We start from the raw sequence: 15,897 nt of genomic DNA on the forward strand, positions 1-15,897 counted from the left end.
CTGTGAGCACGAACTTTGCACACCGCCTGAGAGCCCGCCCTATTGATTAGCTCCTGCTCCTCTTTGGAGGAGAAGTGAGAGTGGGCAGTGGCAGTGCTGGGAGGTGCCACCAGCCTCCACCACCCCCGCCTTGACCCCTACTACCTTCTGACTTTTTTGTTCTACTGTGGTCCACTGACATTTCCCATTCGAATGTAGAGTGGAAGGAGAAGCGTGTTTTCTAGGTCCATTATTCTGTGTTCTATAACAGATGTAAAAACTCTGCTGAGTGTTCAGCTCACGTGGGAAACAGGCTTCCTGGGACGCTGGCTTGCTGGAGGCAGGTGCATTGCTCAGGGTTGTCTAGGCCTCGATTCGGCTTTGACCAACAGGGTGAGGATGGGGAACGAGGAACTAGGAGGACTTGATGTACGGAAGGTTCTGTGAGCAGAAGCAGAGGAGGAAGAGACTGAGCTAGCCCCTTCAGCGTCCTGGCAGAGCCACGGGGCTGCACAGACCGAAGCCTCGCAGATCTAGGAAGACCCTACCTTGTGTCACCAGCAGCTGAGGGATCTACAGCAGGAACTCGGAACCGTGAGAAGCTGGGCATCTGTTCCTGTTCTAGGGATAAATGTTGGTTTTGATAGATTTCTGTGGCCTTAGCTCAATGGCTCAGGAACTTAGAATGACGGTAGAAATGTGTGCAAAAAAGTGTTAACGCAACAGGCTGTCCTTAAAAAGTCCTGCTTGCACAGTTAGTCTTTGGCTGGTCTGGAACATTGGATTTGGGGAGGGTTCCCATCATTCCTAAGAGATAAGAGCTGAGGCTCACTGATCCTCAGCTGTACCTACAGTGTGGTTTCTGTTAAGCACCTGCATCCCTTCTGGGAGTCTTGAATTTTAGTACGTGCCAGGGACAGAGTGCCTCCATGACTAGTTCCCAATAAATACCTTGGACAGCGAGACTCTAATGAGCTCTCCTGGTACACAGGATTTCACGTCTGTTGCCACTTCACATTTCTGGGGAAATTAAGCACCTCCTGTTGACTCCACTGGGAGAGAATTCTGGAAATTTGTGCCTGATTTCTTCCAGACTTCACCCCATGCACCTTTCCCCCTGATAGACATCCACAACAACAGACATTTATTTCTCTCAGTTCTAGAGGCTGGAAATCCGAGATCCAGGTCCTGGCAGGCTTGGCGTCGGTGCAGTTCTGTTCTTGGCTTGCAGACGTCTGCCCTCTCACTGGCTGCGTCCTCACGTGGTCTTTCCCCGGTGCTTGCGTGCCTGCTGTCTCTTCCTCTTCTTAGAAGGGCACCAATCCGATTGGATCAAGGCCCTCCCCTCCCCTTAGGACTTCATTTAACCTTCATTACCCCTTTCAAGTCTCTATCTCCAAATACAGTGACATTGGGGGTTAGGGCTTCCACCGATGAATTTTGCGGTGGGGGAGGACACAGTTCATCCCCTGACACTGTATTTGAGGTTGAAGTTGAAGCATTAGGCAGAAGAACTGCATGGGAGGGAGCTGGTGGTGCGTAATGCTCTCACTCCCCACTTGGACACTTGCCACTGACTGCCTCAAGGACAAGCAGGGCTGATCTCTTCCCACTCTCTTCCCATGAGAACCATCGACCCAGCACTCAGGGCGGGCAGTTGCTGCTCCCTACCATCCTCCATCCTTCCTGCTGACCCCCCCACCACCATTGCTCAGTCTGCTCACCTCATCTCTTTCTGCTGGTTAGAACCTTCTCTCTGCAGGACTCTCTGCCGAGCCACTGAGAATCTCCTAATTGGAGCCTTTGCTCCCCGCCTTGGTGCTGCCTTAGCTCGGTGCTTTTAGGTCAGTCACGGCCCCTACTTGATTCTGTCCTGGGTGATGTTTTGCAACCCCCTGGGGGATAAGCTGTTCATCTCTCTGTTGCCCACCCTCTCATCCCTCCCGTGCAAGCAGGCGTGCCTTTGGAGTCGAGTCAATTGATCTGAACAGAGTCTCAGGCAGACATTTTTCCTTCCTCCTAATCTGTCTCCTTGTCACCCTTCTAGGACCGTTTTTTTCTGTACTTTGCCTTTCCTTCCTTTTATTCTGCAGGGATTTTTATCATTATTTTACCTCTTTGTGGAAGTTTCAGCTGGTTGGTCTTAATGAATGTTGTGCAGTTGCGGCCCTCCTGCGGCTTCCTGCCCTCGTTCAAGTTCATTACTCTGACTTACATAGCAGTGGGAAGCAATCAGATGCCGTCCTGGGCAGGTTAGCTTCCTGCATGTCTTGATAAGTGGATCATGATATTTGGAAGCTCATGGAGGGGGAATGAGGCCTGGTAGGAGTGAATTTCATTCTTTCACTTTGCACTTGCTTGCTTGTTCAAGATTTGCAAAACAATGTGACCAAAGGAAGCTTTGCATTCTGTGAAAGGTGGCAGGTCTGAGAAGACACCCACCTTGTCTTTAGGGGACATGTGAATCCAGGATGCCAGCCTGATGTCACCCTGAAAGGCCTTACACGGGCCTCATTCCTCAGACCAATTCTTTTCGGTGGAAGGGGTTTCAGATTTTCAGATACCTGGAGGGTTGTATGCAACAGACTGGGATCCTCTGAGAACTGACCACCCCAGGAGAATTACTGAGACTCTGACTGCAGACAGAATGGCAATTTGGGGAACAAATAGCTTTCAAGTGGTAGCTGTTTGCATTCATGTCCTTAAAGTCCATCCTCCCAATTTCCCACTAAATTCCTTCCTAAATGCCCATATAGAAAAACGCATTATACTTTCAAACTTTGAAGAGAGATATGAATCTGGGCCAGGAATTATGCAGGGGCCTCAGACACGGAGGGAGGCTTTGCAACGTGGAGGTAACATCAGGGGTTCCAAGCTGATCCCCAAGCTGGCGCATGTGAGCTGCACGGCCTCGACCTGGTTACTTTTAACCTCTTCTCGCGGAAGTTTTCCCATGATTAAAACATGGAGAGCGGTGTCTAGTCACAGTAGAATCAAACAAGATGATATACGTAAGGCTTGGAGTTCAGTGTCGGGCACAGAGCAAATGTTAAATCAGTATTTCCTGCTGCTTATTATCACTCTTTAAAATGCTTAAGAAGGACCTCTGGCAGCTGACCTGAGACCCACTAGCTAAACCAGGAGCAACTTAGATTTCAGTTTGCTCCTCTGTGCTAGGCTGCCATAGACTCCCGGGCCAGGGAATGCTGGGATCGTAATAGGGAAGAACAAAGCTGACTCCATGTGAGATCCGTTCCTCTAGCTCTCGCCCTGTGCTCTGTCTCCTGTGCTGAGTCACGCTGGCTCTGCACCTTTCATAAAAGAATGCTGCCTATGGGCTGAAATATACAGGACAGCCCATTCGCAGGGCTCTGACCTTTAAGGATATAACACTTTTCCATTCATATAGAGACAAAAAGTTGCAGAACAGAGAATAACATTTGTCCTGTTGGAGGTTTACAGGAACAGCATGACCTGACCCACGTGGACAGCTGCAAGAACAAAGGATTCCGACACCAAGAAGTTCGTACCAACCAACCACACCCCCTCCCCTTTTTAATATACATGGGGGCCTGAATTCTGACTTAGGGAAGATGGTTCTCTAGGACATTAGTCCTCAATCTTCTCGGTCTGCTGGCTTTCCAAATAAAGTCATTATACCTTGCCCCAACACCTTGTCTCCCTATTTACTGGCCTGTCATATGGCGAGGAGAACCAGTTTGGACTCGGTAACAGGATCAGACGAAACAGGGTTCCTGACAGAGTCCATATGTCACCCGACCTCCAGGCAGCAACAGCGTAGGCAGACTGCTGGGTTTGGAATCCCAGCTCTGCTCCCCGGTGTGAGCTTCTGCAAGTTACTGAACCTCTCTGTGCCTCAATTTTCTCATCTGTAGAATGGCCTGCTGGCAGGCTTAAATTAACTAGGGTGTGGCAGTTTCTTTAAATGATGCCCATTGCATCATGAGTGCTCAGGATGTTAGATATTAAGATCATCATCAGACTTCCCAGACCTTGCCTCATCCTGGAGGTGGTTTTCATATAAGACACTTAGTGAAAAGCCTCTCTCTGAGGTTGTATTTGTCTCAGTTCTCCTGCAATGGATGGAGTGAGGGGGTGGAGACATGGAGGCTAGACTTCTGGGAGCGGCACTGATAGCTTGTGGGGTGCTCCCAGGCCTGTTTTCCCTTTAGACTAGGATCTGCTGAAGAGAGCTTTTCCTCAGTCTAAATCCAAATAGAACCTTGCACTGCTTGTAGGACTGGTGTTGAGCTGTGTGTTAGCGGGAGGAGCCTTCATATACTGAAAGTCTACAGAGAAGGTGCAATGTACACACACACCCAGGAACCAGTACTAAGAATATCCTAAGAAAGACAGAGGTGAGGGGGTCCCACCTTGATTATTTTTCCAACTGTGGGCCTGCAGGGATCTCCCTTTGCTCAATGATAGTTTAAAAGGGTCTGGGGGTGGAGAATCACATTTTGACTAATAAAAAATCTGAGGTTCCGGATGTCTTCTGTTAAGGAGGTAGAAGCAAATCCTCCTGTGAACCAGACCTCTCCTCCAAGGAGCGGAAAGTCTCTGCCAAGCCCCCTGTGCTGCAGCCGGCACTGCCCAGAGGGTCCTGAGGCCCCTCCCCTAGCACCTTCCCTCTGGCCGAAGCTGTGAGTAGTGGATAAGCTGCCCCTTTCATTGAGGCCAGGATGTAGTTTGGAGCTTCGTTTCCACTTGTCAGCTTCGGGTTTGGGGTTCTCAGCCAAGGGCTCCCTCTGGGAGCACGCCCTGCTGACTTTGACCAGAGTTCCTTGTGGACCCTTGAAATGTACCAGTTCCACAGGCTGATCTCCTGTCACCCTGAGGGGAGGTTTCGGAGAGGTGGGTGGTCTCTTTCCTACCCAGAATGTAGATTGTTAAAGACGGCCTCGTTCTCCCAGGGCTGAGAAGCAGGTGTTTTGCTGTGTCCTGTGGATCCCCAACCCCATCAGGCTCCCAAGTGAGAGAGAGCGGTGCCCTCTGCACTACGGCCAGAAGCTTGTGTGACCCAGTCTGACAGACATATTGTAGTTAAGGGCTTGTGAGGTCTTCGTAAAAACGTGATTCATGCCCGCGAGCTTCAAAGCTCTTATGAACTGTGGGACCTCACCAGGGGTGACAGGCATTTCAGACTGGGTCCCTGACCTTGCAGAGCTCACAAGCCAGGTGGGAGATTAGCATGCAGATTAGTGACTGAGATGTAGGGTGGTAAGTTCTAAATAGATACACATTAAGTTAGTTGGAGAGACAGAAGAAAGTTTGCCCAACGCTGTCTAGTGAGATGAGGAAGGGTCAGGAAAAATACAGAAGGAGAACATGGTATTTATGTTCCATCTTACAGAACAGGTTGGCCTTCCCCAGGTAGACACACAGAGAAGGCATCTGGATGGAGGGAACAGCATACACAGAGGCATGGCACTCCGAAAGAGCATGGCATTTGGGGCAGAGGTGGAGAACAAAAGAGTGCCAAAAGGAATAGTGGGACTTGAATACTATCCTGAGGTGGTTTCCTTATTTTTGGTCAAAGATGCCATTGAAGTTTATAAAGCATGATCATATATGCTTTGGGGGAAGTAAACTCAACCGTATGGAAGGTGGTGTGGAGAGTGTGAGGGCACAAACCATTTTACTAGGAACATTATAACTGTAACTAGGAACGTTCATTCTTGGAAGCATTTTCCCACCACAGTCTTTTTGGAAAGGGACTAGCAATTGATTTAACAAGGCAGGTAGACCAGCCATAGTTATTTAAGAAGTGAAACCAGTAAGACTTGATGTCTAAATTCATGCGTGATTGATGAGGATGAAGGAAGAGATAGGGATGGAGCTGTAATTTCTCTCAGGTACAGCCAAGCAGCTGGGGTCCAGGAGGTACAGCAAGTGTAACGTTGTGGCTATTTAAGTGGGAGGTACCAGTTGAGTATTTAGACAGAAATATTGACAAATGATTAGGACTATGTTGTCTTGGAGGTACCAGTCCTTGCCAGTTTCTTGTATTTCTTTTGGTGTTTTAAGAATATTGCACAATTTTCAGTAATGGGTTCAGCTCTTCATTGACTGAGGTCATGCCAAGGAGAAAAGCATGGAGATGCTTATTTCATTGGGTAGGTCAATTTCAACTACTTTTCAACTTGTATTTGTATCTTCTTCTTCCAGGGGATGGCCAGGTGGATTTTGATGAATTCATGACAATCCTTGGCCCCAAACTGGTGTCTTCTGAAGGTCGCGATGGTTTTCTCGGAAACACAATAGATAGCATATTTTGGCAGGTAAGTGAGAATTTTTTTTAAAGATGAAGTTTGACAGTAAACGTGTGTAAGATTGATGTTTGACTCTGAGTTTTTGAGCTTCTGTTCTGCACATGAAGATCTCTTCTGGGCTCAAATGACATACATTCCTTAAACAGGATGTCTAAGTTGAGATCCATACTGGGTCCTCTGAACAAGAAATCAAAACTATACTCAATGGCTTTTGTGACCAAAAATCAGGAAACCACCTCAGGAGTGGTTGGCTTGGAGGAGTGAAATAGCTTCCTCTTTTCTCCTTATAACAAAAACAGTTTTACATTTTGGAGAAATGAGATTCCTCCACTTCTGATTCACAAGAGTCACTTAGAAAGGACACTAATGTTACCTGAGCCCACTGTGTCCTTGGTTCCAGGAGATCCTTGCTGGGAAGTTGGCACAGTCGCCTTGTGTGTTTGGATCCTATCAAAACTCTTAATAGGACAGAATGGTTTTATCTAAAAATTTATATTTGATGCTTCTCATTTTTTTCTATTTCTGTCTTGTAAAATCTCTTAGGAAATTTCAAATATCTACCTTCAAATTATTAATGTGCTATACATCATTTTTATATTAGCTCCTTAATCTTAAAATATGACTATTATTTTGTGATCGTGGAATTTGGGGCATGGCTCATCAATAATTATTTAAAAATTTGACTTAAATAATTTGTCAAGTTAAATTGAGTTGTTGTTTAGTGAAACGCCATTCAAACAGAGCATGGTTTCTTAATGTATTTTTCTCTAACCTAGATGAGGATTGTGGTTGACATGTATCTCTAGTGTTACTCTGCTTCCCATCTTGCATGTAACCTACAAGTTCTTAGTAAGAACTTGTTACTTGCCCCATAGTCTGGTAGTCACTATGAGGTTTACAAAAGGCGTTTAAGAGACAGTCCTGACTATTTAAGAACTTGGTTGGGGAAACACAATTAAGAGAGAGAGAACAAAGAAGTGATGAGCTAGTGTGATGGTTACTAGTCTGTAATCTCCTTGCAGCAGGGACTTCATTGTTGTGGTGCCCTCAGCACCTCGCCCAATGTAGTCAGCAGGCTCTCAGTAACTATTGTTTTGAGTAGAACAAATAAAAGTTCAAGATGGGAGACACACGTGGTCTTGAGGGGTCAGATAAAGCTTCAGGAAGTGTGTGCACTTGCTTCAAACCTTGAAATATGAGAGGGAGTTAATGAGAAAAGAAAGGAAAGAGAGCATTCTAGGCTGGTCAGGATGAGAGTTTGAAAAAGGTAGAGACAGTCAGCAAAGGAAGGTCACTGACCACGAGGAAGGTCTACTTTAAAGGGAAGGACCTCAGGACCTGCTGGTGGAATGGATTTAGGGCCTGAGGAAAGACGGGTCTGGAGGGAGTGATATTTTAGAAAGGAGAAGACCATCCATTTGAGAACACTGACAAGGCTTTCTATGAGGGATGAAATCAATTTCCTGTGGAAACAGACAGGATGGTACACTTGGAAAGCTGTATTAGTGATCTATGGCTGCATAGTACATTACCCCAAAAGCCTGTGACATAAAACAGTGAATTTGTACTCTCTCACAGTTTCTGTGCATCAGGAATTCGATAGCAGCTTAGCTGGGTGTTTCTGGCTCAGGGTTTCTCAGAAGATTGCAGGCAAAATGCTGGCTGGCGCTGTGATCATCTGAAGGCTTGACTGGGGCTGGAGGGTGTGCTTCCAGGTGGCTCAAATGCATGTGACTGTCAAGGTGATGCTAGATGTTGGCAGTAGGCCTCAGGTGCTCGCCATGTGGACCTCTCCATGGTGCTGCTTGAGTGTCCTCATGACGTGGCAGTTGGCTTCCAGAAAAATAAATGACCCAAGAGAGTACCAGGCAGAAGCCATGATGCCTTTTATGACCTAGCACTGGAAATCAAACTCCATCATTTCTGCAGTGTCCTGTGGTTACACAGGTCATCTCTGTTCAGTGGGGAGAGGACTGCTTCCCAGTAAATACCCGGAGGCAGGAGCCATTGGGGGCCACCTTGGAGACTAGGTACCAGAAAGGGGAAAGATTCTATAATTGGGCTTCCACTTCCGATCTGACATTGCTGTCACAGCCTTTCATTTTCTGCAGGCTTTGGTTTCTTCCTACCTTAGAGGAAAACCGTGACCGTGGCTGTTCTCTGTGTTCTGAGAAGTGATCCCACCAGGCCCTAGGCTCATCTTGCTAATTAAATCTGTCTTCCAGTGCTTGCTCCTTACTGGCACTCTAGCCTACAGTGCCAAGGGTAAAATAAAATCAAATGGGATTCTGCGAAAAAACAGCTATTTATCAGTTGGTGCTCATCCCGAAAGTTACGAGCCCCTGGCTCTTTGCAGGAAATTAGTATCAGTGAAGGTGGAATGTCATTGGCTACTACCCCAGCCTCCTTCCCAAGGAGGCTGGTCTAAGGGCCACACCCCAGAGTCTTCTCTTCCCAGGGTACTCAGCCCTCTGGGTGTGAGACTCACTGATTTCTTGGCAGCCAGTTCAGAACCTCTCTCTTCTGCAGCAAATAATAACCTGTGAAATTCTTATGGTCTTCTTACCCTGCATTCTTCAAAATCCTGTGTGTTTGCTGTTACTGCAGTGATGTATTTGAGCAGGACTTGTGATACTGTGTTTGAAATCAGCCTGAGGACTTGGTATATGTTAATGGTGGAGAGGAGGGGAGGGAGAGGCTGAGGGGACCAAACCCAGAATCCGGGGAGGGCTTTCAAGCTCAATGCTTCTGGTTCATTGCAACTGCAGAAAAGTGGGGTCCTCTAAGTCACTTGGTTCCATCTGTCACTCGCACTGCACACCATGAGGCCACTTGTGCCCAAGAATGTGTCTCTAATGCAGTAGATGCTCCCACGTGGCAGAGTATCTGCATCTCAGGTTCACCTGGGTCTCCACGCAACCCTGCATCTTTTCTGCTCCTTGACCTCCAGCACCGTGCGCAGCTGTGCTCTGCCAACAGTTTGCAGACAGCATCCGATGGCAAAGGTGATGACAGGGATCATAGGAGATCATACAGTTCTGTTGATCTATCCCAGGGTCCAGCCAACACTTCTGTTAAACTCTTCTCCCTCTGAAGAAAGAGAAATGAGTCTCGCCCTTAGCAAGGAGAGTGGAGCCATTGGTGTCTTACAGTGGGTTCTGGACAGTGCAGGTTAAACACCTTGGCTCCTTGGCTCAAATTTTTGCCTTATTCACAATCAAACTTCTTTCACTAAGACTTCACTCATTTAGAGTTTCTGATTTAAGAAATGAAACACAGTAATCTTTAAGCAAAAGGATCTGTTCACTGGATGGTGCTGGATGTGTGGGAATGTGTCTGGGGCTAGAGGTCAAGAAGTAAGAAACTCACAGGACTCCCTGGTCTTTGTGGGTGCTCGAGAGTGTTGTCTAAATGTCCCCAGCCTTTGCTTGCTCCTGGCAAGCTCATCATCAGAGCTGGCTTCTCTCTCAGCTGTGTGCTATGTCCGAGGCACTGCAAGATATCCTAACACAAAAGTGCACAGGGCACCTGTCCCCAGATTTGGTCCAGATCAAAGCCTGCTTGTCACACTGACTTCCCCACCCACAGGCCTGCTCAGCATCCTTTCCAGGCGTCCACTCCTCCCCAGCTGGTGAGCTAATACACAGCAGGTGCAGTACAGTACCTGCAGCTGCTCCCTGGGAACCTCTCCCGGCTTGGCCTCTGTCTCTCCATCCCAAGTTCTTACTCTGGCCTCATGTCTTTTCTGGTTTCCATTTCTACTTTGCTCTTGGACTCTTGATCTCTGTTCCATGCTCTGATCCAAAGGCCAGTCCTCTGTAGCCCAGGTCCCAGCGTTTGCTTGGGACACTTTATTTGTTGGTTCCAGGGCCATGGCTGAGATCGGCTGGGAGCTGGGTTTAAAATTCTTGACTCATGGCCAGTTGAGAGCACTTGACATTCTATGTTTACAGCACAGGAAAGAAACCCTACACAAAGCGACAGGTATAGTATGACCCCAAATCTGTTATGCATAAAGGAGCTGGAAAAAAATATATCAAAACATTGACACTGCTGTTTCATATGTGATAGGATGATGAATGACTATATCTTTCTGTATTTTTCAAAATCTCCACAGTGGGCATGCGTTACTTCTATAATCAGAAAAAAAATAGAGAAAGAAAATATAGTCCTCAGCTAGTCAAATACCTATTAAATACCTACAATTTTTCATCCATAAAACTGTAGGTTACCTGTCCCATGAGGTTGGCTGTTGGTAAAACTTGCCGAGAAAGCAAATAAAACAGAAGAAATCATGTTCATTCACGTGAGGCATTTGTTGCATGAGGCCAAGACCTACAAATACCAGGACCTTTACTGTTGTTATCAGAGATAACTTGCATTCCGGCAGGCAGAGTCTCTCCTCCCATCAAATCTGGCACCAACAGAAATATTCTCCTGGCAATATTTTGTCAACGTGCCACTCTGTCAGGATTTGGATCCAAAGCTGCTGTTCTTCAGTTCTTAATCATCTAATGAAACCTAAACAGCTTTCAGTAGCTATGCCCATCACGAGTCCTGTCAGACTGACAGCGAGCGCGTGAATCCCCAAAGCGATGTGACTGCCTGAGAAGTATGGAGTAGGGAACTCACTCACGTCAGCAGTGGGTCTCAAAGTGCGGTTCCCGAACCAACAGCACCGGCATCACTTGAGACTTGTTAGAAATACAAATGCCTGGACCCCACCCCGGAAACACTGCATCGGAACCTCCAGGGTGGGGCCAGCACCTGGGCTTCCGTATGCCCTCCCGGTGACTGACGCCTGCTCAGGTCTGAGTGCCACTGGGATTTCAGCCATCCTGGCGTATGGGGCAGGCATCTCGTTGGGCTTACTGATCCGGCTCAGACCTTGGTAATTTGGGTTTGTCTTTCATTTATCCATATTCATCAGGGTAATTGGTCTTTAGTCTATATAAGGATAAGTTTTAATTATTCTTAAAAGATGGAGAAATTACTTGTCAATATAGAACTAATTTTCTGAGTAGGAAATGCCTTTCTAAGCATTAAAGCCATGGAAGGATCATAAACAAAAACTATTAAACTATTAAGTTGAAAGAATATTTCAAAAAGTAATAAGCAAGAAAAAAATACAACAATGAATAGTCTAAGACATATGCGAAGAGCATTTCTGAAACAATATGAAAACCTCTAGATAGACAATAGATAAATGGGATAAGGAATAAGACAGTTCTATGGGATAAATGCTTTCAACGCACGTACTAAAACAGTTTTCAGCCTCACTGGAAATCTAAGAACGGTCAATTAAAATAGTAATTGGGTAACAGTCTTCACCTATCAGATTAGAGAAGAATAAAACAGATGATAATGGTGCTATCAAGAGTGTGATCAAATGGGCAAACGCACGTGCTACTGGTGGAAATGTAAATTGTAAACCTTCTCTGAAAACGATTTGGTGATAGTAAGCTGCAACTTTTCCAGAGTTAAACCCTATGATTAAAAATAATCCTACATCTGAGACTCTCACCGTATGAAATTAGTCAGAGACGTAGAAAAATGCACGTAGACAAAGATGGAAGATTGTCCTGTTATTTAAAACAACGTTTTCACTTGACAGCCTAGAGATTTAATTTACAGTGTAATGACATTGCTGGTCTGCGTCTATTACATGCACGGAGACAAAAGCTGGGGGGATGGAGTAATTCTGACGATCCTGATGCTTATGGATGGAATGAAAGTGAACGCAAGTTTCCTTTATTCTTGTGTGTATTTTCCAAAATGTCTGCAATTCGACCAGATGATCTATTCTGTTATTATAAAGTGAAGTTAACGAAATCTCAAATTAACAAAAATCATATTAAAACAACTGTTTTCGGTGGCAAAAAAAAAAGTGATTGGATTTTCTAACCCACATGCTCATTGTTGTGGTAAGTAAAGCACAGAATTTATATGAGAGTATAAAAGCGTAGACTGAAAATGACAGCTAGCAGCCGTCAGGAGGAAAGGAACTCCTGCGAGGCCCCTGCGTGGCAGCCGCCTGGTGGCCCCTTGCGGCGGAAGCCACAGGAGACCCCAGGCTGGCTGCGGGCCCCCAGCATGTCAGTCACCTTACATCCAGTCAGGATGCTGAAAACTCACCCCTTAGGGGAATACCTGAATTGGTTTCATAATCAGAAAAAAAAAAAAGAAATTGAAAGTAATTTGAAATATCCCTTCTAAATAAAATCATGATGGGTTCTCGAGTCTGTGGCTGGGATGGGCTGGCAAGTTACCTCAGCCACAAAGAGGAGAAGGGCACTGGTCATATTACCAGGGAAGTCCTGGCACCAGTGACAATTATTGTGTCTTCTGGATGGACTCTCCCCACTTTTTATGTAAAGTTACTTTCTTTTATTCCATCTACTTACATTAAAGATCTCACACGCAGGGTCTATGTGTAGTATGGATATACTGTAGACCCTCAGAAAAGCATGGAATTCTCCTTCAAAGCTACCTAGGTGGGGACCGATTCTGTCAAGGGAAGAATCTTGCATTAAAGTTCAGAGGAAGCAGAGCAAGGAACAAGGCAGGCATCAAAGCTGGTGGGGACCTCTTGGGGTCAGGCAGATGGATCCTCTAAAACCCACAACAGGTAGCTCCCAAAGGTAGGCTACCTTTGAAGGGGTTGGGGTTCACCTGTGCTTTGGGGTTGGTGTCCTGGAGACACTTAAAAAAATAACCATTTTATTGAGTTATGATTGACATGTAAAAGCTGTACATAGTTAATGTACACAACTCAGAGTTTGGAGCTGAGTGTACACCAGTGAGATCATCACCCTCATGAAGGCTAGAAACATACCCATTTCCTCCCAAAGATTCCTCTCACCCCATTATTATTATTATTGTTGTTGTTGTTGTGTGTATGTGTGTGTGTGTGTGTGGTAAGAACACAACCTAAGACCCACCCTCTCAGCAATCTGTAAGTATGCAATATTGTTAGCTGAAGGCACTGTGCTGTATGATAGGTCTTCAGAACTTTTCTTGCATAACTGTGTCGAGCTGAAATAAACAGACTGCCGGATATTTCTCCAGCAAAGATGGATTTATTCAGGATCAGCAGAGAATTGTAATTTGAGCTCTGCAACCGTGGTAAGGCGTGTGCAAATTCCCGCAGGGCAAAGGAAGAAGAATGCTTTTATAGAAGGAAAAGGAAGCTGGGGGATTGGGGGGGGGGCTAAAGTATACAGTCTAGGGCTTTTCTTGAGGAAGAAGGGTCTTCTTGTGCTCTGCTATCATCACAGGACATGAGAGCTCCCCCTACTGGTCTCCCCACTCTAATTGAGGTTTCTGTTTATTAATTTTTTACAGTTGAAACTCTACTGTTTGACCATCACCTTTACGCTTCCCTCTACTCCCAGCCCCTGGCAACCACTCTCTGCTTCTACGAGTGTGACTATTTTAGATTCCACATATAAGTGATATACAGTATTTGCTAGGCACACCTGTCTGTGGCTCCAATGATCTCAATGCCACATGATCGAGTTTCTGAGGTTCACGGGTGCAGCCAGAAAGGCAGGGGGAGGTGACCACAGCAGCTCTTCCCTCTGGTCCATGAGCCCTTCTTACCAAGCTCCTTGGCCCTCTCTCAGCCAGGCTCTCACCCCAAACTTGCTTGTTTTAGTTCCACTATTTTTATTTTCCTATTTTTCTATCACGAACAGGATTTTAATTTTTCATTGCATGTTTCTAATCACTTTCTGCCAGTGTAGTGGAAAGCAGTTTTGGAATTTTGGCTTTTATCTTGCTTCCTTACTGAATTCACTCACTAAAGAATTAGCAAATTCTCATTAGAGAATTAGGGATTTTCTTAGGTTCGCTGTGTCTGCTGTGACTTTGTCTACAAGTTGCAGTGATTTTGTTTCCTCCTTTCTGGCAGTATCCATCTTAGTTCCATTTGTATTGACTGAAACCTGCTTATTAATAATACACAAGAAGAGTGAAATGTGCTGTTAGGAAATTGACATTTTACTGACCAATAGTTTTGTTCATCATGAATATATGATAGCTTTTACCAAGTGTCCTTTGAATCACGAATAATAGGATCACATGATTATTCCTGTCTTGACTTATTGATATGATGTAATGCTTAATAACTTCCCTAATATTAAACAATTTTTACGTTTCTAGGATTTACATTTGTTGTCATGGCAGGTCATTTTCTTAATGTAATTTAAATTTGTAACGTAATTTTAAATTTTGATTTGCCATCCATTTTGGCTTTTTTCAACTGTGCTTGTAAATGAAAGAAGCCTGTGGGATTTGCAAGAGCACAAAGGCTGTTTAGCCTGGCTCCCCAGCTTCTTCAGGCCAGTGTGTTTCCCCCTGTGGCGCAGAGGGTGCAGTTGGTGGTTTCTTTCCAACTTCATCCCCAGGAACGTGGCCGTTAATGGAAATTCCTCCCAGATTTTGGCCTGTGGTCTTCTCTTATCTTCAGTTCACAGCTGGTACTGACTGTCTTTCCTGTTTATTCACCCCTGTGTGTGTTCTTTGGGGAAATTAGCAAGCAGATGTAGTTTGACTCTAGGCCAGCACTCACATCCAGTTAGTGGATACTTGGGAAAAACCCCGGGAGGCAGTACGCGGTAATAGGAAAACACCCAGGGCTTCTGAGGCAAACGGTCTTCCTCCCAGATCTGCTTCTTGCTTACTGTGTGACTGTAAGTCCGTTACTGAACCTCTTGGAGTCTCCGCTTCCCCACCTATAATAGGAATATCCACGTGACAGGGATGTTTAGAGTGAAATGGGAACTGCACCTGAAGATCTTGTAAGTTCAGTCCCCTCCCTCCTGTTTCCGGCGCTCCACATTGATCGAAGCAGCAAGCATCCAGACAGACTTCTTGCAGCCAGCCCTGCTCTCGTGGTCCAGATCCTGGTCTGCGCGTGGACTCCATTCTCTGAGAGAGACCCGTTCCACATGGACAGTGGGCTTGGGATGCTGAGATTCCTCCTCGAGGTACCCTTCTGCCAATGTTTCTCTGCCTGGCAGGACTCTCCCAATGTTCCTTTTTGAGATGCCATGTAGTGTCATGGTTAGGATCGTAGGCTGCTTGTGAACTCAGGGTCTGCCTCTGATAAGCTGTGGGACCACAGCCAGACTCCGTCTCCTCCTCTCTGCTTCATTTTCCTCTTTTTTAAAATGGGGAGAGAGTACCTGCTTCATAGGGTTATCTGAACCGTGTACAGCCCTTGGGTCACTTCCTGACACATGGCAAGCGTCATCAGTGTTGGCTGCGTAATAACGATGCTGATGATACTGACGCTGACGTTGGCCATCATGGTTGTCATCATTAGACCCTCCGGCGCAGGCTGCCACACCCGGGCACACCGCGTTCTGCGGGCCTGATGCACCACCCCTCCCGTCCCCGCCACCCCACCCCATGCCTGTTGGCCCCCAGAGCTGCCGTTTTGCCTTCCCCGTCTGCCTCGCCCTGCCGCAGTCACCTTCTCCACTCCCAGCTGTAGCTGCCCCAACGCTGTGAGAGATGAAGGATGGGGACGGCGGAGTCTGTCCTTGGAGACGCTGCAGAAGAGACAGGCCCGCCATCCAGAAAGCTTTAGACATTTATCTGCCTCAAGGCAAGAAACTGA

At 46.2% G+C, this 15,897-nt stretch overlaps 1 protein-coding gene across 3 annotated transcripts in view; it reads left to right on the top strand.

The window, feature by feature from the left end:
* The window catches only part of CALN1 (calneuron 1), a 325,396-nt gene that overhangs the window by 199,607 nt on the left and 109,892 nt on the right, over positions 1–15,897 (top strand). For all 3 annotated transcript variants that reach the window (XM_064478594.1, XM_064478593.1, XM_064478592.1), the window contains exon 4: positions 6,169–6,281. In XM_064478594.1, coding sequence (XP_064334664.1) covers positions 6,169–6,281 — 113 coding nt within the window. The remainder of the gene's footprint in view (positions 1–6,168; positions 6,282–15,897) is intronic.

Source organism: Camelus dromedarius, chromosome 24, assembly GCF_036321535.1.
Source record: "Camelus dromedarius isolate mCamDro1 chromosome 24, mCamDro1.pat, whole genome shotgun sequence".
NCBI classification, from domain to species: domain Eukaryota; kingdom Metazoa; phylum Chordata; class Mammalia; order Artiodactyla; family Camelidae; genus Camelus; species Camelus dromedarius.